Source organism: Erythrolamprus reginae, chromosome 4 (assembly GCF_031021105.1).
Source record: "Erythrolamprus reginae isolate rEryReg1 chromosome 4, rEryReg1.hap1, whole genome shotgun sequence".
Taxonomy (NCBI): Eukaryota; Metazoa; Chordata; class Lepidosauria; order Squamata; family Dipsadidae; genus Erythrolamprus; species Erythrolamprus reginae.
Window position 1 is genome coordinate 79871400 of NC_091953.1, and position 25589 is coordinate 79896988.

General features: G+C 40.9%; 2 protein-coding genes across 2 annotated transcripts in view; one reads left to right on the forward strand and one right to left on the reverse strand.

Annotated features, from left to right (window-relative positions):
- Positions 1–10839, reverse strand: part of MBTPS2 (membrane bound transcription factor peptidase, site 2) — a 111136-nt gene extending 100297 nt beyond the window's left edge. The window contains exons 1-4 of the mRNA XM_070750720.1: positions 10367–10839; positions 6918–7063; positions 6525–6663; positions 2524–2627 (exon numbers count right to left, since the gene is read on the reverse strand). Coding sequence (XP_070606821.1) covers positions 2524–2627; positions 6525–6663; positions 6918–7063; positions 10367–10441 — 464 coding nt within the window. The 5' untranslated portion in view covers positions 10442–10839. The remainder of the gene's footprint in view (positions 1–2523; positions 2628–6524; positions 6664–6917; positions 7064–10366) is intronic.
- The window catches only part of SMPX (small muscle protein X-linked), a 74932-nt gene continuing 59856 nt past the window's right edge, over positions 10514–25589 (forward strand). The window contains exons 1-2 of the mRNA XM_070750721.1: positions 10514–10540; positions 17971–18041. Of these exons, the coding sequence (XP_070606822.1) occupies positions 18003–18041 (39 nt within the window). The 5' untranslated portion in view covers positions 10514–10540; positions 17971–18002. The remainder of the gene's footprint in view (positions 10541–17970; positions 18042–25589) is intronic.

Below are 25589 nucleotides of genomic sequence, written 5' to 3' on the forward strand. Positions count from 1 at the left end.
CCAAAGTTCTAAAGGAGCTGGCAGATGTCATCTCAGAACCACATCAGATCTTTCAAAAATTTTAGAGCAGCAGGGAATTACCAGAAAACTGGAAAAGAGCTAATGTGGTTTTCCCCTTCAAAAAAAAAAAGGAGGGGGATAGACCCAGAACTGCATTAGGGGTGGCATGTACACACATCACTGTTCCGTCTACAGCCCTCGGAATGAACCCACTGACTCAAAAAACTCTTATTTTATGATAAAATCAAACTCTTTATTGATAAAAACACACCTAACAAAAAGCAGATTTTAAAACGGCAAGGAAAAGGGAATTATTTTTCTCTTCAAAGCTAACCATAAACAATGTCCGGAAAAGGTGCCAAACTCAGCTTAATCAGCATTCCTTGGATAACAATCCATTTATCATTTAAACATGAGTTAGCTCATCAAAGTTCCAGGCAAAAATCATCCAGCAGAGAATGTCTCTTATTTAGGCAGAAATCATGGTTTTAAAGCCTTGTTCTGTTCTGTGCACAGCCCTCGGAGCGAACCCACTGACTCAAAAAACTCTTATTTTATGATAAAATCAAACTCTTTATTGAACATTCTTTCCTTGAACGACATTGAAACTCCACACACAATTACCCCAAATCCTTTGCCTTTATACTGCCTGCAAGTGACATCACACCCCAAAGAGGCTAAGGCTGTAAACTAATACCTTTTACTCTGCAACTCCTCTCGCCTTCTCAGCAATCTTCTATAGTGTGGGTCTATCCACTGACTTTTCGTTCTAATGTCTTCCTCATCCTCCATCTAGGACCACTCATCCATTGTCATATTAGCCCCCTCTAGTGGTTCCTCAGGTCCACTCAGATCACTTTCTCTCTCACTCTGCATCAGCTGGCAACCCCCCTAGCCCAGAGTATCCACAGGGGCCTGGCTCATCCTCAGAATCTGACATGACCTAAGGTGGACAAGGAGCACTCACAACAATCATTGCCCTAGATTTTAGGCTCAAGGTCCATAGAGATCTTGACAGACTTGAATACTGGGCCCTATTTAACAAAATGAAATTCAATGTAGGGAAAAGGGAAGTCTTACACTTAGGCAAGGAAAACCAAAAGTACACATTTAGATTGGGAGAAACCAGCTTTAATAGTAGTAACTGTGAAAGGATCTTGGAGTCTTAGTAGACAACCAATTAAATATGATCCAACAGTGTGTAGCCACAATCAAAAGTGAAGAACAACAAAGATGATTAGGGGACTGGAGGCTAAAACATATGAAGAACAGTTATGAGAACTGGGCATGGCTAATCTAGTGAAGAGATGAACCAGGAGAGACACGATAGCAATGTTCCAATATTTGAAGGACTGTCACAGACAGAAGGGGGTCAACCTATTTTCCAAAGTACCTGAAGGCCAGACAAGGAATAATAGATGGAAACTGATCCATGAAAGATTTAACCTAGAAATAAGGATAAATTTTCTGATAGTGAGAACAATCAACCAATGGAACAACTTGCCTTCAGAAGTTTTGGGAATGTCACCACTGGAAGCTTTCAAGAAGAAACTGGACTGCCATGTGTAAAAAATGGTGTAGGATCTCCTGCTTGGGTGGGGAGTTGGAAGAGATGACCTACAAGATCCCTTCCAACTCTATTATTTTGTTATTGTTATGTCATTAGTACCACAAGGATGGGTTGAATTTTAACATATCTGCCTTGCAACAATGCAGAACGCAGGGTTTTGGATCAAGTTTGAAGAATACTTTTCTCAATTTAGTAATGTGCTGGTTCTCATACACCCTTAGCAACACTATTCATTTTAAGCTGGGCGGCCATGCGGCCGCGCAGGTAACAACAAACCCCTGCACAGCACTTTACAAGTGTCATACAGTGATGATGGGGAAAATGCCTCCCTTTGTTTCTAATTACAACACATGAGCATATTTTGCTAATTTTGCTCTTTCTCAACTGCCATAAAAGGGTGGGTAGTAGGCTCTTGTGGTGGCTATTAGGACAGTCTACTAGAACAATGTGAAAGGCAAGCTAATCAGAGACTTAAAGAAAACGATTTCATCCCAAAGTCTCATTGGCTTGCAAGCACTCTTCATGCCAAAGTGCAAAGAAACAGTGGCAGAGAGATTGGAGAGGAGACAGATCTTCACAAGGTAAGTGACCTGCTGTGGCAGGATGGTGTGGGGACAATTGTGAGGACCTCATAGGAGGGAGCATCCAAGTGAGTCGGGGGAAGTCTTGAGTGGTCTGAAGCATGTGGCCTGTTCCATTGCTAAGCTGTCATGGCCTTCCACACCTTGAGATATCTCATGTGCACTTAACAACGCGCACATTCATAATGCGTAGACAAAAGCAGGGAGTTACACAATTCACTCCTATGAATTTTCAGGTTACAAATGTAATTCACAATTGTAACTCAAGGAGTACCTATATATGTAAACATGAGAAATTAAGAAATCTAAAAATTAAAGCTTCCAGCAAATGATATTTTTCTGGTTACAAAGTCAAAATGTGGATTGTATTACCTAATAGCTGCCACTCCATGACCAACTTCATGTATAATACCACTGATGAGGATTGCTGTGAAGAAATAGGACAGCTGGCTGATGGGAAGATTTACACCAGGTACCTGTTTTCAAAGACATAACAAGATACAAGGCAGCAAGAGATGCAGTGATTGGTCTTCCTGCATTCTGTTAACACAGCTGCCCTAAAAACCACTACAGATTTTCCAGCGCTCTTATAAAGAACTCATTTTCATGAAAAAAGTAAGATACAAAAGACAACCAGATATAATTTAGTCATACTTACATACAATTCTAGTTGAGAAACCCCTAAATCCAAAATATAAGGGCTAGTGAACAAAGGCAGTAACATACTTCATTTTATTGTCCCTTAGGTGCTTTTTCAAAAGACCACTGGACTTTTCTTCTTTTTTTTTCTTGAAAACATTTCACTTCTCATCCCAAAAATACAATGAAGCTTCTTGTATGAGAAGTGAAACATTTTCTTTTTCTTTTTTTTGAAGGGTAACTATAAGTTTCTTTTATTTCCAAGTATTAAGCATAATTGTTTTTTTGGGGGGGAGGGTAATTTTTTTCTCCTCCATCATAAAATACACAATACAAAATACCTTCTCTTTTTAGTACAGTAAAGGGCAATTTGATTAGTACATCATATATAATCACAAAAAATCATTAACTCAGTTTAATGTCGGTATCAATAACTTTTTTTTTGCCTCATCTAATTTTGTCACCCGGATTAACCAATTATCTTCTAATTCATTTCACCATTCACCAATAGGCCCATTATCCTATAATTAAATTTCATTTTTAATATTTCTTCAAATATTTAATACAAATCAAAATCTTTCTAGCTTATTAAACATTAAGCCATAGTGCCTTCTTCATCTCTTTATACATTTTAATAAAGCTAAACACCCTTATTTAACCTATCAATAAAACTAAGAAAATAAAATAAAATAATAGTAAAAAAGACAAATAAAAAAAAACAAGCCAATTTCAAACTTTTCTCATCTCCCTCTTAATATCGTCTATTTGTTTACTTCCAAATCTTTAATCAGAACTTATCACGCTTTTTTCAAACAGCTTATCTCCTTGCATACTATAAATCATATTAATTAACCCCACTTAATACACTAAACCAGAATAGTAAAGCATTAAACCAGAGTCTTCAAACTTGGCAACTTTAAGACTTATGGACTTCAACTCCCAAAATTCTCCAGCCAGCATAGCTGACTGGGGAATTCTGGAAGTTGAAGTCCACAAGTCTTACAGTTGCCAAGTTTGGGGACCACTGTCTTAAACCATCAAATTTCTTAGTCAAACCTACACAAATCACCTTAATATATTTCATTTATTTTAATGTATAAAGTTAACTCTACTACACCTACTAAATAAAAATCCATAAACAATATCCATTAAAAAAGAAAATTATTATAAAATGTTTCAGATTTAATCAACCTTTTTCAAAGACTTCTTTTCCTTGTCTACACTCAATATCTTTCTTTGGGGGTTTTCGTGCCATGTTTTAAATTTTTACCTTTATTTTCCTTTTTTTTCCTTCCCCTTCTCCTCTTAACATATACCTTCTTTGCAAATCTACATCCTTTAATTTCTTTTCTTTTTAAGATCAACCAAATCCAATATCTTTGCTCACATCTTTCCCCTCTTTTAATAGTGCTTATCTTAATATCATCATATGGGACATGGGTTTATATAGTACAGTACTTCTAACTTTCTATATTTAATCTGTATTTAAATCTCATTCAATCACGTAATAAATTCACATATATGTTTAACCATCTATAATACATATTAAATTCATCTTATTTTCCATTAACATTTCATCAATTTTACTTACAGACATTTTCAAGACTGGTACTTTTTCAAACTCTCTCTTAATGTATTTAATGAATTTACTAATAAATTTACCTTAATGTTAAGCACACATTTAAAACTATTTCGAAACATTTTCATCAAGAAATAATCAAGGCTAGTCATCCCTTTTAATGCTAATCTCCTTGTTTTTAGCTTTCTATTTACTGTTAATACATTTCTTTTGTCTTTTTAAACCATCTTTTTACTCCCTTTCTTTTTCTTTCTCCTTTTTGAATATTCAGTCTTTATTGATCTCCACCTTCTATTTCTCTTAATCTTTTTAACTAGAAATTCTAGTGGTCTGTGAAATCCTGTGTCTCTGTTCACATCTTTCCCCCCTTTCAATAAAAACTCAACACTAAAACTGAAGAATCAAAGCAATTTCTAGTAGTCACTCCAATTTCAGTCTTAATATTGTTTCTATCAATGTCCATTCCTGCAGTTTTGAACATCTGTTGATCAAATTCTGTAATATTTCTTTTACCAAATTTACCACCATAGCTGAAAATCTTCTTTGAGTTCACAACATCCTGTAATTTTGCTTTTTCAGTTTTCTGATTATGTGCTTACATGCCATGTGTTTAATTCAACATGAAGTTCAGCTTTCATTTGTAAATACAAACCTAACTGCATTTAATATTATATTCATTGCCAAGTCCAGACTATAGTTATATTGTGGCAAATCCAAAAGACCGCCAATTTGTTCTTAGCTGAAAAATGAAACTTTAAGTAGACTTTCATTCAATTTACTCATTTTTATAAGAGGACAATGGTAATACATTAAAATGTTCTAATAAAATGTATTTATATTTAACATAACATTATTAAAAATACATTAAATCAAAATAAACAATATAAAAAGATAACAATTTGCACATTAAAAGCCCTTTGGAAAAACTCAATTTTAAACATTATCTGGAACCTCAATTTGATGAGAGGAAGTAAATCTGTTGTGGTCAATGCCACAACAGAAAAACACTTCTTGTTTTTGGCTAACCTGGGGAATAAGTGATAATTTTCCCCAAGAAAAAAAGCAGAGTAGTGAGTCAGTTCTATTTAGAAAATGCAATCCTGTAAGTACCTAGGCAACAAACCTTATAGGTTTTTACAGGTCAAAGCCAGCACTTTGAGCTATAACTAAAAGTTGTATCCCTGCAATAAATGTATAGCATCCAGGTATTGCGTTCCCTCCACTTTTCCTGAACACTTTTTTTCTTCCTACATGTATCATGGGTACTTTAGGTCAGTGATTTTCAACCTTTTTTGAGCCGCGGCACATTTTTTACATTTACAAAATCCTGGGGAACGTCACCAACCAAAATGATACAAAATGACACTCTAAGACACTCTCCTCTCTTTTTCCATCCCTGTCTCCTCCCCCCTTGTGTGTGTGTGTGTGTGTGTGTGTGTATACACACTCTTGAAACAGGTAAGGGCTGGGGGATTTTCTCTTATTCTTTGGGTTCTTTTTATCATATGCTTTAAATCAAGTCACTTCTCTCTCTTTTGTTTCTCTCTCTTTCCTCTCATTCTACGTCTCAATCATTTTCTCATTTCTCTTTTTTCCTCCCCCTTTTTCTCATTTCTCTCTCTCTCCCTTCCTCTCCTTTTCTCTCTCTCTTGCTTTCTTTCTCTTTTTCTTTCTTTCTCTCTTTTTCTCTCCCTCTTGCTTTCTTTCTCTCTCCCTCTTGCTTTCTCTCTCTTCCTCTCTTTTCTTTCTTTCTCTTTCTTTCTCTCTCTCTCTCTTGCTTTCTTTCTCTTTTTCTTTCTTTCTCTCTTTCTCTCTCCCTCTTGCTTTCTCTCTCTTCCTCTCTTTTCTTTCTTTCTCTTGCTTTCTCTCTCTCTCTCTCTCTCTTGCTTTCTTTCTCTCTCTCACACACACTCTCTCTCTCAGCAAAAAGTTGCGAGACCGGAACCTGAGCTTCCTTCTTCGCGGCACACCTGACCATGTCTCGCGGCACACTGCTTTAGGTTATCTTGAGTTCTGGGAAAGTAGCCCCAGAAATCTTCTAATATAAAAATAAATATTGAGACACATCGGCATAGCAAAAGTCTCAATGATTTCATGTAAGATACTGATTTTTTTCTTTCACTGGTTAGATTATAAATATAGAAATAAAACTCACCACAACCTGCAGCATTTGATCACTTTGACTTGCAGGGTTTTCGGTTAACATCTGTGACAGAGTCTGCATCAATGTCTTCCCAAGCAGAACCACAGAACCAAACATAGCTGCGATGCCAAAAACCATCCCTATGTTAAACCTGATGCAAGCATGTAAATATTGTTATAAATTAGTATCATCTCCAACATGGTAAATATACCAGACAAATTCAAATACCTAATGGTTGCCAATTTCCTACGCCAGAAACATCATTTATTGTACAAAAAAGAATACTCAACACTAAAACAAAAGGGCACCCTTTTAGCTGTCATATAAACAATTTCAGAACAGTAACCATTCTGATAGGAAGGATTAGAAGGAAGAATTTCTAGTAATGGTATTTCTGAAACAAACCAGAGATAAAGAAATCTTGGCTTCCATCTTCCCCAGGTGTAGAAAAGGCGGTTGAAAAAAGCTGTTTGCCATCGCACATGGAATGGAAAGACTGATAGTCCATAGGATACAAGCCATTCCTCATAAGACTCTTTCAGAGAAGATGACTGTAAGAGAAGATAAATACAGTAAAACAAGAAAGCAACTCAAGAATGTCACAAATTATTAGCATGATCGCACAAATATCTCATGTTTTCTTTTACTTCTGGAAAATGAGTCTGTAACTACTGAGGGCTAGCAAGCCAACATCTGTATGTTGGGAACATGATGCACAGTCCAGCAAAACGGCTATTTAGGAGCAAGTAGTTCATTCACAAAATAGATGCTTTATCTACTGCATATACAAGACACCAATATTGCAGAACATTATTTGCCTCTATTGTTCTTCCAATCCTGCTTATGTTTATCCTGTTCATGAAAGGTATGTATTATTCTCAAATAAGTACTGAGCCAAGTCCTCCACCATTATTTCCTTAAAAAAATGTATGGATCCATATGGAGTTCACAGACATGAAATTAAGATGATGCTGAAAGCTAGTTTTCACTCTATGGGTGTGGGCACGCACCCTTTTGGCACCCAAGCTGAAAAATGTTTGCCATCACTGCCTTAATGTAAAGCATCCACAGTTTTATCAATATTTTTTCTGGAATGTACAGTATATCTGGAAAAAACTTGCTATTTTGAAAGAAATTGCAGCAGTAGATTCCTGTATTAGCAATGAAATCAGTAAGCCCAACATGTTTACATGAGTAGCTAAAGTAAAGCTGCATGTTCTTAACTTCATTTTTAAACAAAATCAAAGAGAAGATTAAATGACAAGAACCAAAAGAAGTTGAATATATTTGCGAGGCATGGGGAATGTTATTGTGACTGCAATGTATGCACTTCAAACTGAAAACATGTGCCTAATTCATTCTGAATACAGATTTATGACTACAACTGAGCCCACGATTTCCATTCCTAAATAAGGCAGTTATAAGGATTTTGCCCCACTTTACAACTTCTGCCACAATTAAATAAATCATTACAGTTGCTAAGTGAATAATGTAATTAAATGCATTAGGCTTCCCTCGTTGACTTTATTTTATTTATTTATTGGATTTTTATCCCACCCCTCTCTGAGGACTCGGGGCAGCTTACAAACATGTGAAAAAATACAGTTCTGAAATCCAATAAAACTAAAAACAAACTGTCTAAAAGCCCAATTTAATCTAAAAAACAGTCATATTCAATCCACCAACATACTTTCCATTCAGCATACATAGAAACTTAGATTGACAGCAGAAAAAGACCTCATGGTCCATCTAGCCTGCCCTATACTATTTCCTGTATTTTATCTTAGGATGGATATATGTTTATCCCAGGCATGTTTAAATTCAGTTACTGTGGATTTACCAACCACGTCTGCTGGAAGTTTGTTCCAAGCATCTACTACTCTTTCAGTAAAATAATATTTCCTCACGTTGCTTCTGATCTTTCCCCCAATTAACCTCAGATTCTACCCCCTTGCTCTTGTGTTCACTTTCCTATTAAAAACACTTCCCTCCTGAACCTTATTTAACTCTTTAACATATTTAAATGTTTCGATCATGTCCCCCCTTTCCCTTCTGTCCTACATTCATTCATTCATTCGTAGGTAGGGGCTGATGATTAGTGTCCCCAAGCCTGTTGGCACAGGTGCATCTTTAAATTCTTAAGAAAGGCAAGGAGGGTGTGGGTGGTACGAATTGCTGGGGGGGAGCTGATTCCAGAGGGCCGCCCCCCCCCCCAAAGAAGCTCTTCCCCTAGGCCCTGCCAAGCAACATTGTCTAGTTGACGGGAGCTAGAGAAGACCGATTCTGTGGGACCTGATCGGTCGCTGGGGCTCATGTGGCAGAAGGCAGTCCTGTAAGTAATCTGATCCAATGCCATGTAGGACTTTATAGGTCATAACCAACACTTTGAATTGCATTCGGAAACCAATCGGCAGCCAATGCAGCCTGCAGCATGTTGGAGAAACATTGGCATACCTAGGGAGGCCCATGACCACTCGAGCGGCTGCATACTGCACGATCTGTAGTTTCCGAATGCTCTTCAAAGGTAGTCCCATGTAGAGAGAGCATTGCAGTAATCAAACCTTGAGGTGATAAGGGCATGAGTGACTGTGAGTAGTGACTCCCTGTCTAGATAGGGCTGCAACTGGTGCACCAGGCAAACCTGGCCAAACAGCCCTCTCACCGTAGCTGAAAGATGGTAATCTAACATCAGCAGTGGATCGAGGAGGATGCCCAAGTTGCGAACCCTGTCTGAGGAGGTCAGAAGCTCCTCCCCCAGGGTAATGGATGGATAGATGGAATTGTTCTTGGGAGGCAAAACCCATAGCCATTCCGTCTTGTTGGGGTTGAGTCTGAGTCTGTTAACATCCATCCAAACCCCAACAGCCTCCAGACACCGGCACACCACTTCCACTGCTTCACTGAGTGGACAAAGGGTAGAAATGTATAGCTGAGTATCATCAGCATACTGATGGTAACTCACACCGTGCCCTCGGATGATCTCACCCAGACTTTGCTTGTCCGATGCCAGATTTCTGGGAAGGTTATGAACAGTGATCACGTAACAAATAATAGGTAGTAATTGACTTACAGTGGCCCTGCAAAAAGTGACTTGTAACCATTTTTCACACTTACAAATTTGCATAATCCCAAGGTCACATAATCAAATATCAACTGCTTGACAACTGACTCATTTATAAAAAGGGTAATACCCAGGGATTATATGAACACTTTTTGCAACCTTCTGACAAGCACAGTCAATGGGGAATCTATATTCATTTAACAACCATTTTATGAACCTAATTACTGCAGTGATTCACTTAACAATGATGGCAAAAAAGTCATAAAATGGGGCAAAATTCACTTAACAAATGTCTCACTTAGCAACAGGAATTGTGGGCTCAATTGTGACTACCTTTTGTACCAGGACTACCTGTACAAAAAGTGGCTCCCACATTCAGAAAGCCACATATAAAAAAAGCAGCCCAGTATAGGTTGGATCCTTTTTCCTTGGGTGGCTGGCAGCCTAACTAGCCGTATTCTGACCCACCCCCGCGCTTATAAAGTACCTAAGAGAGACAAGTGCTCAACAAGGGAACCAATCCCGCTTCGGTGTTAGTCTGCACCTCTTAAAATAAGACTTAAGAGGTTGGAGGGTGTGAGCAACTATTGGATAAATGAAACGTGTAATTTTCCCTCGAAAACCGCAAATAGGTTAGACCTTGCACACAAGGCAAGGTGGGCAAAGTCCGAGCGAGAGTTGTGCAGAACGGAGAAAAGGCTCGTTCCTCGAAACCTCTGAAGACTTGAGGAACGTATCGCTCGAAAAGATTTCCCATACAAGGGCCTAAGAAAGGGAAAGGCTCTCGTCTTACCTTCAGTACCGTGTCGGCTATATATATAGCGCACCAACCCCCCAGCACGCAGACCACCACTGGCAGGGGAATCATAGTGATGGCAGCAATGCAAAACCAAACGAAAGTGACCACGGCGACGAAACCGGCGATTCAGTGTTTACGATCCGGAACAAAATGTCTCTCGGAACTAGGGTGAGGCAACCGCGTTTGCTAAGGAGGAGACTTCCGGAAAAAGCACCGGGAGAAGCTTAGCGTTATGAGTGTTTGGTTCTTGCCATTAACTTAAGGTTCTACTTTGCAGTTGATGGACGGCTTTAAATGGAAATACTGGAGAATCAACATATTACGTGAAGAACAGCGGAAATCTTTGTTGTTTTTACGTTTTGTTCAAATCATATTTATCTCTTTAAAAAGCCCGAACGCACATCTTTTTTACGTACTTGCACGCTTGGGTTTTCATTTTTCTCGAAAAAGCTTTTTAATCCTCGCTAAAGTTTTACTAAGTGTCTGTGGAGATTCCCAGTCATCCAGGTCATGGTTTTCTCCAAGATGCTTTTTTAAAAAGCAACTGGACTTTCTTGGTTTTTTCCTTTGAAGACGCTTCGCTTCTTTAGTGAAAGTCCACTTGCCTTTTGAAAAGTGCCTTTGCGTTCCACTAACTGGGAAATGGCAGGGTTCGGAAGAAAAATCTCACCTGCCTAATTTCTCACTATGTATTTAATATCATAAAAATGTAGACCGAGACAAGCAGCTAGAAGGCTTCTAGGAGAGAAAACTGTTAAAACACTCGTGGAACATGGAAAGCAAATTTATTAGCATAGATTTCAACTCCCAGAATTCCCATGATTAAATTCCATTTCCGAGGAACTAGCGGAAGTTTCAGTGGAAACCCGAAATCCACCCCTCGGAATGTTTGCATGCGTGTTTCTGTATCCGCTTGTGTTACAACTGGGGCAACGCTTGTTCCAAAAAATTCCTTCGAGTGGTTCCGATGCTTAGCAAGGTTCTTGGAACGATCAACTGAGGAGCAGTTGATGCTATAGCCTTTTATGTTAGACTTCTGAGTCCACAGTGTTCTTTTCCTTTTTCTACAAACCACACAGCTGTCGTAGCTTACTTAAAAATAAATGTACAGTGCTGGTTTGGTACTTGTACACTAAACATTTATTATTTTTACTTGTGGAATATATGCCTAGTGTGAATTTAAGGCGAGGCAAGTTTGGGATTTCAAATTCAATCTTTGATTTCCTGGATCCATGAACTACAAAATGGCACCTGTAACACAGCATTGGCTCTGTGCTAAAAATGCAACCCACCACAATTCTCTAGATTATGCCCCCAAATCACTAGAATAAAACTAAAAAGCTAGGAAAATAAATAAAGAAGCTACTAAAAGTAAAAGAACGCTATCTCCATATTTTTACTTCTAGTAGAAAGTAGCTGCAGGCAGACAGCCAGAGCTGAAGCTGTGAAAAAGAAACAATGTTGCAATCATGAACTTGAGAAACAATGAGTCAAGCCTGCTGATCCATAAAGAAAGGCATGCTAGAGCAAAGATAACAGGATAAAATCAATTACACATGCCTGACAGGATTAGGATCAAGGGAAACTCATAATCCGAGAGGACCTCGACGCCAATGGGAAAACAGAGTTGACTGACAACGAGTCAGTCGAGGTGACTGGGGCACGTACTTGTCCACCTGTCTGGGAAGAGTTTGATCTGGTGACACCTGATGAAGTGGACAAGGCCATTGAAGCTGTGAGTTCCGCCACCTGTTTGCTGGATCCGTGTCCCTCCTGGCTGGTCTCGGCCAGCAGGGAGGTGACACGGAGCTGGGTCCAGGAGATTGTCAACGCTTCTTTGGGGAGGGGGTCCTTTCCGGATCGCTACAAGGAGGCACTTGTGTGCCCTCTCCTCAAGAAGCCTTCCCTGGACCCAGCCATTCTCAAGAACTATCACCCAGTCTCCAACCTTTCCTTCCAGCAGTCCTTGGAAGAAGCTGATTATCTAGGCCCTCAGCAGTCAGGATTCAGGCCTGGCTACAGCACGGAAACTGCTTTGGTCACGCTGATGGATGATCTCTGGCGGGCCTGGGACAGGGGTTTATCCTCTGTCCTGGTGCTTCTTGACCTCTCAGCGGTGTTTGATACCATCGACCATGGTATCCTTCTGCACCGGCTGGAGGGGTTGGGAGTGGGAGGCACTGTTCTTCAGTGGTTCTCCTCCTACCTCTCCGGTCAGTCACAGTCAGTGTTAGTGGGGGGTCAGAGGTCGACCTCTAGGTTGCTCCCTTGTGAGGTGCCTCAGGGGTCGGTCCTCTCCCCCCTGCTATTTAATATCTACATGAAACCGCTGGGTGAGATCATCCAAGGGCATGGGGTGAGGTATTATCAGTATGCGGATGATACCCAGCTTTACTTCTCCACCCCATGTCCAGTCAGCGAAGCAGTGGAAATGATGTGCCAGTGCCTGGAGGCTGTTAGGATATGGATGGGTGTCAACAGACTCAAACTCAACCCTGATAAGAAGGAGTGGCTGTGGGTTTTGCCTCCCAAGGACAATTCCATCTGTCCGTCCATCACCCTTGGGGGGGGATTATTGACCCCCTCAGAGAGAGTCTGCAACTTGGGTGTCCTCGATCCACAGCTCACATTAGAGAACCATCTTTCAGCTGTGGTGAGGAGTGTGTTTGCCCAGGTTCGCCTCATGCACCAGTTGTGGCCTTATTTGGACAGGTAGTCATTGCTCACAGTCGCTCATGCCCTCATCGCCTCAAGATTCGACTACTGCAATGCTCTCTACATGGGGCTACCTTTGAAGAGTGTTAGGAAACTTCAGATCATGCAGAATGCGGCCGTGACAGCTATCATGGGCATTCCCAGATATGCCCATGTTTTGTCATCACTCCGCAGCCTGCACTGGCTGCCGATCAGTTTCCAGTCACAATTCAAAGTGTTGGCTATGACCTATAAAGGCCTACATGGCATCGGACCAGAATATCTCCGGGACTGCCTGGTGCCGCACGAATCCCAGCGACCGATTAGGTCCCACAGAGATGGCCTTCTCCAGGTCCCGTTGATGAAACAATGCCATGTGGTGGAACCCAGGGGAAGAGCCTTCTCTGTGGCAGCCCCGGCCCCTGGAATCAGCTCCCCTTGTAGATTAGGACTGCCCCCACCCTCCTTGCCTTCTCAAAGTTTTGAAAACGCATCTATGTCACCAGGCATGGAGGAATTGATATATCCTTAGCTGCCTTGACTTTATGTATGGTATGTTTGGGTTGTATGACTGTTTTTAATAGGGGTTTTTAAAAACTGTTTTAATGTTGGATTTGTATATGATGTTTTTTATTGTTGTGAGCCGCTCCGAGTCCTCGGAGAGGGGCAGCATACAAAGCTAATAAATTATTATTATTATTATTATTATTATTATTATTATTATTATTAAATAGATAATACTGGAGAGGGGCGGCATACAAATCTAATAAATTATTATTATTATTATTAAATCATATTTTCCATGTTTTTTTTTCTTGACAAGTGGCCTGAAGATTTGCATGAGGTCTGTTCCCTAAGACAGAATTAAGTTACATGATGAATATTATTCTATATTTAGAAAGGACAACTGCAAGCTATGACAGGAATTCTCTATTACACTTGACTTCTGAACATTGCTCTATTCCAGTCCCAGAGGTCCTTTCCCTTTAGAGTATCCACTGCACAAAGAACTTCATCTATTTTATATGAAAGATCTCAGCTGACCAAAGGTGTCTCAGTCAGCAGCAAAGGGAGGTGTAGCATTCACTCTTCTGACAGGCTGGAACTTTTCTGATATAAATAATCAGGTACTTAATGGGAGTTGAGGAGGGAGGAATGCAGCTTTTAAAAATAAAAGGTTGAATTGGGAAATACCTTTATAACTAGGGAACAAGGACAAGGGCTATGTTGCTGTGAATGTGTTTCTCTTTATACCAGGTCATTAATATTTTTCACTAACTATTATTACTAAATACACATGCAAGAGTTTTAAAAATAAAGAATGTTGTTCTGAGATTTTTCAGTTTCCTAAATGTATGTGCTCTTGTATGATTTTCATAAAAGCCTACTGGGCACAATTAGTGACAGCTAACCAAATGCATGTTTATTTTTCTTCCTGTGGCTTTGTGGAGAGTCATGTACAAATAAGCAAAATTATAATACTCAGTGTTTGATCCCAGAAATATTAATTTCTCTCTCCTTGCTAAAACACTTATCATTAACTCTGGAATCACAGTGATCTTTCACAAAATTAATTGCACTTGAGCAATCATGTCAGCATAGAATTGTATTTCCCCTCCTTTCAGAGTAAGCTTGCTACTCAGCATAATTTCTATCTGGCCTTTACAGATCAATTTCATAATATCCATACCAGTTTTATACATGTTACAGAAGGGGAGGTCATCACGAGAAAAATGTCATTTCCAGCTTCTTTTCAATTGCATTTGAGTTGCAGGAATAGGAAAGATGGATATTAGATTGATATCACGCAGATCTCCCCTTCATTCAAGCAAATTGAAGTAGCTTGGTGCTGAATAACGGCATATCATCAGCACTCCTCACAAGGTTTATTTTTAGACAAGGCAGAACAGTGAAGAACTTCCCCCTCCCATGTTTATTTACTAAATGACTCAGTCATGAGATCAAAGTCTCTATGCCTGATAGGACTGGCTTTTTCAGTTATTTAGTTAAATTGTTTGTTTATATTGTTTAAATTTGAAATTATTCAATTACTGATTATCAGACTGCACTGTGACCTATAATTTATGGATTTTCTCAACCTGTTTTATATCTTAAAAGATGTAAGAAAAATGTTGAAAATTATCCTCCTAATTGTCAGTGGTTCTCCAAAGTTCTTCAACAGAAGGGGACAAACCAGTAACCACAGCTGTCTTTTGGAAGACCTAGAGCTCCCAAAAATTATGTCATCAAAATCTGGTGGGAATTGCTAAAAACAACTTGGCAATTTTCTACTGATTTCAGGGGAATGGGTGGAAAATATATAATATTATGCACAGTGCATTCAGAAAGTATTCAGACCCCTTCACATTTGTCACTTTTGTTACGCTGTACCTGATTCTACAGTTGTTGAAATTCATTTTTTTCGCATTAATCTACATTCAGTACTCCAAAATGACACAGTAAAAACAGAATTTTAGAAATGTCTGTAAATTTATTAAAAAGAAAGAACTGAAATATCACATTGGTATAACTATTCAGACACTTTGCAACAGCACCTGAAATTTAGCTCTAGTGCCCCCCATTTGTCTTGATTGTTGCTGACATGTTTCTGTCTCTTGATTGGAGTTGACCTGTGGTGAATTAATGTGATTGGACATGATTTGGAAGGGCACATACACCTCTATAGAATGCCTCACACCTGACAATGAATACTATAGCAGAGCAAAAACTATGAAGTCAAAGGAATTGCCTGAAGAGCTTAGGGACAGGATTATTGCAAGGCACAGATTATTGCAAAGGTGCAGATCTGGGGAAGGCTACAATAAAATTTCTGCTGTACTGAAGGTTCCTAAGAGCACAGAGCCTCCATAATTTTCAAACTGAGGACATTTGGTGCAACCAGGACTCTTCCAAGAGCTAGTCACCCAGTCAAACTGAGCAATTGGGGAGAATGGCCTGAATAAGAGAAGTGACCAAGAATCTGATGGTCACCCAGACTGAGTTTCAGAAGGACAACCATCACTGCAACCCTGCACTGATCTGGGATTTATGGAAGAATAGCTAGATGGAAGCCTCTCTTCACTGAACTAAAATTACCAGCATCCCTTTATTTCTGACCATGCCTGGAGAAAAGCAGGGACTTAAAGCAACTTGTGAACTTCTAATTGGGAATTTGTTTAGAGGGATAATCAGTAAAAAGAATCAATCTCGATGTTCCTGCCTTGTACACCCTTTTTATAATTGTATTGACCAAGCTGCTAATAGTTGTAATTTGTCAACCTTAAAAGTAGCACAAGTTCTTCACCCCTAGTGCAAAAAATTTGGTACTTCAGATATAGTTCATTTTCTTCCACAACATTGCAATGTCTGTGAAATATTAACATATGGTGAGATTCCAAGAGTGCTTGGTGAAAGGGGAAAAATCTCCATGAAAATATGAAAGTAGCATCTGTTTCTATTAACTATTAGCCTCTTTCCTGTTCATGGCAGTCAAATCTGAAGACATAATACCCTTAATATCTCTATTGCTAAATAAAATTAAGCAAGTAAAACAGAGGATCAGGATTGCAGTCCAAGAAGATAGTCTATTTTACTCATCAATGTTCTGTTGTCCTGATTTTTTAAGCAGCAGTGAGGTCAGAAAGTTTGCCTCTGTTTAAAATAATCCTATGCAATTGTATCACTGAGGTATTTCCATTTTGATTATATTTTATTCTTATCATTTATTTTTAGACCCAATTTAAGGATACATATAAACTACTGGCTTCTGGAAAACATAATATATTTAACCCATGCCACAGAAGGTAGTCCTCAACCTATAACCACAATTGTGCCCAAAATTTATGTTGCTGAGTGGGAAATTTGTTAAGTGAGTTTTGTCCTGTTTTACAATTTTTCTTGCTTGCATTTGTTATTAAATTAGTAACATGGTTGTTAAGTGAATTCGGTTTCCCCATTGAGTTTTCTTGTCAAAAAGTTGCAAACGTTCATCACATGACCCCAAGATACTGCAAATGTCATAAATGTCAATTGTCAAGCATCCAAATATAAATCATGTAATCATTGGAATGCTGCAGTGATCATAAGTATGAAAAAATGTTTGTAAATAACTTTTTTCAGTGCCGTTGTATCTTTGAACAGTCACTAAACAAACCTTTGCAAGTTGAGGATAACCTGTACTTCAATAGACACAGTAAGATGTGAAGCTGTATTAAACATACAGAATACCACTGCTCTTGTAATTTCTAATGGTCTTTATTTTCTGAAATCCCTTCTTAATAGACCTCTGAACAGGGGTGGGCTACTACTTGGATGGGGGGGGAACACAGTGGGGTAGCAAAAATGGAGCTCCACTCCAGAGCACCCAATCTGCATTGAAAGATGTTAAAAGAAAATGCAGGGTGTCCTGCATAAGCCACGCCCACAGTGTGGTAGTAAAAAAATTGGTAGCCCTTCACTGCTTTTGAGTAGTTTGTTTATGCTGTTTAGATTAACCTAGACATCATCCAGAAAACTCTGCTTTGTAAATAAAGGTTTTGCAATTCTGTTTTGCGAATTGAAATAAATAGTAAATTTATCCAATTAAATGTGGATAGTTATTAACTTGTGCCTTTGATGGAACATGTGCTCCTTTCCTACTGTGTTGTGAAAGTGATATTAGTCATTGGATCTATTAAAAATTCAGTAATGAATTTCAGATGTTTTAAGTTCCTTGCAGTATTCTGTGGGTGTATCTTAGTAACTCTGAAACTTGAGTCTGAAAGATAATCTGAGTTGATGAATTCATTGTTACCATACCAGAAAGCACCATGATTAAATTGCAGGTAATAAAACTTTGCTAATAGAATGCCATTATAACCCATAAAGTTTTTGCTATCATTTTTTGTTTCCTTAATTGATTTTAGGTTTTTTGCAGTGAAAATTCTATTGCTTAAATATGTCAAATCAACGAACTTCAAATGTCAGAAGCATTCAGGTAAGGTATTTTGTGTTATTGCTTATAAATAACTACTTTAAATGGAGCAGAGATGCATGGTTGGAGCTTTAATTCTAATTAGGAATTCTCAATTTTCTATAAATGCAGCTAAATTATTGTGATGGAACAATTTGTGGAATGTCTCACATATTTTTATTAGCATAAAAAATGAATCACAATATGCTTTTTTCCCAATATGCTTTGCTCTGTGTGAAAAAGCAATTCAATGTGTTTCTAAAGTTTAAGTAGCGCTATCATATACATACATGCACACATTACTTGTGCTGATACTTTTCCTTATTCTCCTTGAAAATTAACTCGTCACTATTAGCATTCTTTTAGCTGTTAACACGAAATAAATCTCTCAATTAAATGTCTATGGAGATTATCAGTCATCCAGGCTGTTATGAATGCAAATGAACCTGATCTACATACCCGCCGCGGATTGGTTGAAATGCGGCCGGGAAATTCAAGCGCCTGTCAAAGCCGCGCCTCCAAGGAATTATTTTTTTTTAAGTTTGCTTTTTGGATATTGTTTCACTTGCTGATACTTTATACTACCTTGTAACCTGTTCCAGCCAATCTTAAATAAACAGCTTCAGACTACAACACCATCTACCATTATTTCTCAAACCAAACACTGGGGATGAAGGTCTAGAACCAACAGGAACAGAAACTGAAGAAATGAAATCATAGCTCCTGAATTCTTCAACCCAGAAAAGGCCACATGGACCACATACATGGCAAAGTTCAGGATTTTCCTGCAAGCGTGCAACCTGCACGATGCTGCTGACAAGAGGAAGTGAGCGCTATTCCTGAACCACTGCGGTTCCAGCATTTATGATATGGCCCAAACACTGGCGGATTTGAATCCTGTGAACATGATGCCCTGGGCAACACTCCAGACAAAGTTGGTGCACACTTTAAGCCTACCACCCCGGCAAGAATAAGTCGCAACCAATTTTTCCATACAAAGCAAAATGATGGAGAGTCCAGAAATGACTTCATCACTCCCCTCAGAGGCATCCTCCCTAAGTGCAAGTTTAAAGAGCCCTAAGAAATGCTGATTGATTGACTAATCTTCGGAATGCAGAACATTGCACTAAGAAACAAACTCCTTATAGGTGAGGAAGCCATTCTACAAAATGTCCTAAAAGCAGCAAAGGCAGCTGAAGTATCCAAAGCTGCGGCAGCTGAGCTTAAAAAGACATCTACCTCGGTCAACATGCTGAAATAGGAAGTCGACTGGGCATCGGAGGTCCCAGATGTGGAAGAGGAAGACTCCAGCCGTGAGGACAACATATCCCTACAGATACGAGTAGTACATGGCCAGTTCCAGCGAGGCCCCATGAGACAGATGAAGTGCCCGGGATGCAAGGGCAATCATCCATGAGCCAAGTGCCCTTTCCAAGATACGAACTGCCACAGCTGCAGGAAATGGGGGCACATCGCAGAGGCATGCCGCTCATCTCTACTGGAACAGCTGGCAGAGCAGAGAGAACAGGCCCACACTTGGCTACATGAGAGGAAACCCCTGGAGATCAGGAGTCGATTGGGAATCCAACTGAGGTAACCAGTACTCCAAACTGTCAGTTTCTTTACTTTTAAATGGCTGGCCATGCAAAATGGAACTGGACACAGAGTCAAAATACAGCATTATGCCCTGGCACAAGCTTAAATTGTATATGCCAAATATTCAGAGAGACCAATTAGACTCTGTAACACTGACCATAAAAGACTTCCAGGGGGAATGGGATTCCAATATTGCGGCGAGTTGGGGTAGCTGCATCTTTCAAAAATTATGCATTAACGTTACCTAATTGTGGTAGACAGGGCTAAGCATACACTACTGGGGTGAAATGGATGGAAGCACTGGGTATTGAGGTAACTGGGCTTCACAAAATACACAAAACTGACAACATTAATTTTGTTAAAGAATTCCTGGAAGTTTTCTCTGCAGGATTGGGTAAATACAAAGGACCTCCAATCTCATTCAACCTAGACTCAACAATATCCCCATTAAGGCTAAAACTTTGCAAGGTACCATTGCCACTACTCCCAGTAGCTTGACGCTCAGTTGGACAAACTCATAGCCCAGGGAATCCTAGTACCTGTACATTATGCACCCTGGGAAACTCCCATCATGACACCATTTAAACCCGATGGCTCCATGAGAGTGTATGCTGACTCTAAACAGGGTGCTTCAGCATAATGCTTAGCCCATTCCAGTAGTCCAACACCTATTGCACTCACTGGGAAATGGGACTATATTCGCCAAACTAGACTTAGCTCAGGCATTGCAGCAGCTCCCAATAGATGAAAATACAGCCCAAGCCCAAACTATTATCACACAAAGGGGAGCCTTTAAATGCACCAGTCTTTAATTTGGAGTGAGCATAACTCCTGGAATTTTTCAAAGCCTCATGGGAAGGCTATTAAATGGAATCCAGGCATAGTACCTTACTTCGATGATGTATTAATATTGGAGGAAACACAGTAGCTCGCACACAGAATCAGGGAAGTCTTTTAAAGGTTTCAGGAAAAAGGGCTAAGCAGATAAATGCTCATGGGGTGTCCCCAGCATAGAATTCCTTGGTTTCAAAATAGACAGAAAAAGAATCCACCCCACAGAAGAGAAAGTCAAAGCCATAAAAAATGCCCCAGAACCCAAGAGCAAAACAGAATTGCAGGCATTCTTAGGATTATTAAATTTCTACTCAATTTTCTTAAAACAGAAAGCCATGGCAGCAGAACCCCTGCATAAATTGCTTCAGAAAGGAACCAGCTGGACATGGGGAAACAAGGAACAGGACACATTCCAGACAATAAAAAAATCTTTTGTTTTCTAATAGCATAGTTATTCAATATAATGCAAAGTTGCCCTCAAGGGTAACCTGCGATGCCCCCCCCCCTATGGAATGGGTGCAGTTTTGGGCCACATATTTCTGGACGGTACTGAGGCTCCTATAGCCTTCTTTTCAAGAACATTATCATCTGCAGAGAGCAAATATAGTCAGATTGCATTAGCATTAGAAGCATTAGCAGCCAGGGCAAGGGGTTAAAAAAAATTGACAACTATTTGTATGGACAGTCATTCGAGCTAATCACTGACCATTCATTCATTCGTTCGTTCGTTCGTTCGTTCGTTCATTCATTCATTCATTCACTCACTCACTCACTCACTCACTTATTTATTTATTTATTTATTTATTGGATTTGTATGCTGCCCCTCTCTGTAGACCATAAGCCCCTATTAGAACTATTTGCAGAGAACAAAGCCACAACTGTCTTTATGTCCCCCAGAATGACCAGGTAGGCAATCTTCCTATCCGGCTACAACTACAGCTCAAAACACCGGGGTGGTAGTGGAGATCAGCCATGCTGATGCCTTGAGCCATTGTCCGGAAACTAACATACTTAATGACCCTGCACCAGCAGCAGATGTATTGTTAATAGAATTAGGTGATTGCCCAAGTGTAACAGCAGAGGAAGTAGCTAAGGAAACACAAAGTGACAAGACACTTCACACCTTAGCAAATTACATACTCGGGATGGACAGAGGAAATACTCCCAGAGGAACTCAAACCATACAAGAGTAAACAATTAGAATTGTTAAAGGGCTGAATATTGTGGGGGTACAGGGTGGTTATTCCCTCAAACCTCAGAGAAAGAGTACAGTGGTATCTCTACCTATGAACGCCTCTACTTAAGAACTTTTCTAGATAAGAACCAGGTATTCAAGATTTTTTTCTTAAGAACCATTTTATACTTAAGAACCCAAGCCCAGAAAAATTTACCAGAAAATTTGAGAGCGGTATGAAGGCCCGGCCAGTTTCCTGCCATTCCCCCTTTAATCCTGGCCATCTTGGGCCTTTCTGTGCTGCCAGAGGGGCCTTTCGGTGACATTTAAGGAGGCCAGCACCCAGAGAAAAGAAACGCTCCCTTCACTCTGGGCAGCACAGAGCAAACAGAGTATTTTCTCTGGGTGCTTGGAGAGGGAATAAACCACTTTGCTGTGGTGACTGTTTTGCACTGCCTCCCATACACCCGGTGCGAGGTTGCCTCCCAGAGCGTCTGCGAGTGGAAAGACAAAAGGGGGCACTTCGCCACAGCCGGATCAACTCAGCTTCACCACAATGAAGGAAAGGCACTGGCTACAATGCGAGCGAGCGAGAAGAGAGGGGAGCCTTTCAGCATGGGAAGGAAGAGGAAGCAGGTAGCAGCAGAAGCAGCTGCCTTTTGGTCAAAGGAGCGGGAAGTTTCCCCCTCTTGCCCGCCTGAGTTTCTGTCTCTGGTGCAGTGTATAGGAGGCAGCCTCATGCCAGGTTTATGGCAGATGCGTGCTCCTCCTCACCACCTCAGAGTCCCTCTTTTTTTTAAGCCTTAAAGTTTTGGATCTTTTTGATTCCACTCACCTTACCTTCTTCCTTTGGCAGTGACTGTCCTCCTCCTCTTCCTCCTCCTCCTCCTCCTCCTCCAACCCAAATTTGGAGCTATTATTTCTTTTTTAACAGATTTGCACTCATTATTTGCTTTTACATTGATTCCTATGGGAAAAATTGCTTCTACTTAGAAACTTTTCTACTTAAGAACCTGGTCATGGAACAAATTAAGTTCTTAAGTAGAGGTACCACTGTAATGGACACATTAAACAAAGGCCACTCAGGAATAGTACGTATGAAAGGACTAGCAAGGAGCCACTTATGGTGGCCAGGCATAGACAGGGACATTGAACAATGGGTGGCCACATGCAACCCATGTCAGGAAACAAGAGCAAGTCCCCCAAAGATTCCCAGCAGAGTGGGAAACACCCAGGTGACCTTGGTCAAGATTCCACATAGGTTTTGCAGTCCCCATAGACTCCCAATCATTCCTAATAGTGGTGGATACATACTTAGAATGGTTGGAAATCATCATGATGAGGTCCACAACTATCTGTGCAATTATTATTATTATTATTATTATTATTATTATTATTATTATTATTATTATTACTATGATGACAAATGGAGGTGTTCCTGGCAGAACTAGGCATAACGTCTCACCTTTTTCACCTTCTAGTAATGGACAAGTAGAACGAATGGTGAGAGTGGCAAAAGAGGCCTTGAGCCAGTCAGCACCAGGGGACTGGCAAGAAAGGATTGACCAGTTCCTCTTAACACAACACATCATGCCAAGCACAATAACAAATAAAAAGCCCCACAGAATTTCTAATGGGGCGGAAACTTAGGTCACAATTTGACAGACTACACCCCTCATATATTACAACCCACCAGAAAGAATGTACACAACTAGAACAGAGTTTTGGTGTGGGAGAATCGGTTTACACAAAAAACTTTGATGGGGGGTTAGCCTGGCAAATGGGCAGCATAGTGGAGAAAACAGGCCCTTAAATCATACAAAGTCCTGTTAAATGATGGTCGAGAGTGGAGGAGGCACATAGACCAACTCAGGAGATGAGTAGAGTCAGCCAACTTCTGATAGGGAAAAAATCAGACATTAAATGAGGACTCTGGGTCTTCGCTCCTCACAGGGAGCAACCCAAAGCAACCGTGTCACCTCTTGGACAACCAAGTACCTGAGGACATAGTGGAGTACCTACCAGATCTTCCCAGAGATTCCAGCGGGGGAGCCAAGGACTCCTGGAGATTGGTGGAGGTACCGCAGGCTCAACTCAGGGAGACTCAACACAGGCCAGGCTATGGAGCTCCGCGGAGCCATGTGAGAGCCAACTCTCCCTTTCGCCGCCGCTGCCTCGACTGAATTGCACAGGTCAGAGAGAGAAACGTGACGACCAATCCGATTTGAGGACTATGTCACCTGGTTGACTGACTGACACTTATGCAAAGGACCAGGAGGGGAGGCGTATTATGTATGCAAATGAACCTGATCTACATACCGGCCGCGGATTGGTTAAAATCCATCCGGGAAATTCAAGTGGCTGTTAAAGCTGCGCTTCCAAGGAAAAAACTTTTTAAAAGGACTCGCTAGCTGTGCCGCTTGTTTTTTGGATACTGTTTCACTTGCTGATACTTTATATTACCTTGTAACTTGTTCCAGATGATCTTAAATAAACAGCTTCAGGCTATAATGCAGTCTACCATTATTTCTCAAACCAATACAGGTCATGGTTGTATTAAAGTTTGTTGACAAATTCAAAATCAGAAGCACACAAAGATGACTGATTCAGCCATCCCCAACCTTAAGCTTAAGCTTTTAGTTTTGATTCTCTGCATAGACTCAGAAATGGTTAGCTCCCATTGACTGACTTAGTTTCTATGCCTATTCATTGGCTGACCTTGTTACCATTGGCTCACCCAGTTCATAAATATCTTAACACTCCACCCTTCATGACTGGAAGAGATATAATTTAATATTCTTCACACACTTGTATTTGAAGATCCACATTCAGAAACCGGAGGGGACTGCTGGCGGCTATTTAAGATTCTAAGACGCCAGAAACGCCGAGGAACATCTGAGACACTCAGCGTGGGGGCGGGTGAGAGCTGCTGCGACCTGGGCGTCACCCGAGGAGTCCAGCCCAGCTGAGAAACCAGAGGGGGCTGCTGGTGGCTATTTAAGATTCTAAGATGCCAGAAACACCGAGGAACATCTGAGACGCTCAGCGTGGGGGCGGGTGAGAGCCGCTGCGACCTGGGCGTCACCCGAGGAATCCAGCCCAGCTGAGAAACCAGAGGGGGCTGCTGGCGGCTATTTAAGATCCTAAGACGCCAGAAATGCCGAGGAACATCTGAGACGCTCAGCGTGGGGGCAGGTGAGAGCCGCTGCGACCTGGGCGTCACCCGAGGAGTCCAGCCCAGCTGAGAAACCAGAGGGGGCTGCTGGCGGCTATTTAAGATCCTAAGACGCCAGAAACGCTGAGGAACATCTGAGACGCTCAGCGTGGGGGCGGGTGAGAGCCGCTGCGACCTGGGCATCACCCGAGGAGTCCAGCCCAGCTGAGAAACCGGAGGGGGCTGCTGGCAGCTATTTAAGATCCTAGGACGCCAGAAACGCCGAGGAACATCTGAGACACTCAACGTGGGGGCGGGTGAGAGCCGCTGCGACCTGGGCGTCACCCGAGGAGTCCAGCCCAGCTGAGAACCAAAGGGGACTTCTGGCGGAGGTGGCCTGGATCAGATCAGACACCTTGCCGGACAAGGCAGACCTCAGACGCCAGGACGCCAAATGGTGGGGGCACCTGGCGTCGAAGAGGATGCTGCCTGGCAGTGGAACCTGAATTACCAACCATTATGGGGACCATCTGTGTCAGAACCACCTCTGCCGGGATCATGTGGAGGCTGCTCAGAAGAGGTTTGAGAGTCGTATGGAGCCACGGAGGGTGTGGGGATTCGGAGATGTCGCCCAATAGGACTATTAGCACTTGGGGGGAGACTGGGACGACCAGCAATTATTGGGACTGTTACAGGGAGAGAACTTGGAATAATCCCAAATAAGGCAAGAGACAGATCCTGGAGTGCCGGCCAATGGCAGCTGCCAGCACTGAGAAGTCCATTCTATTATTGCACTTTAAGACTAAGACATTGG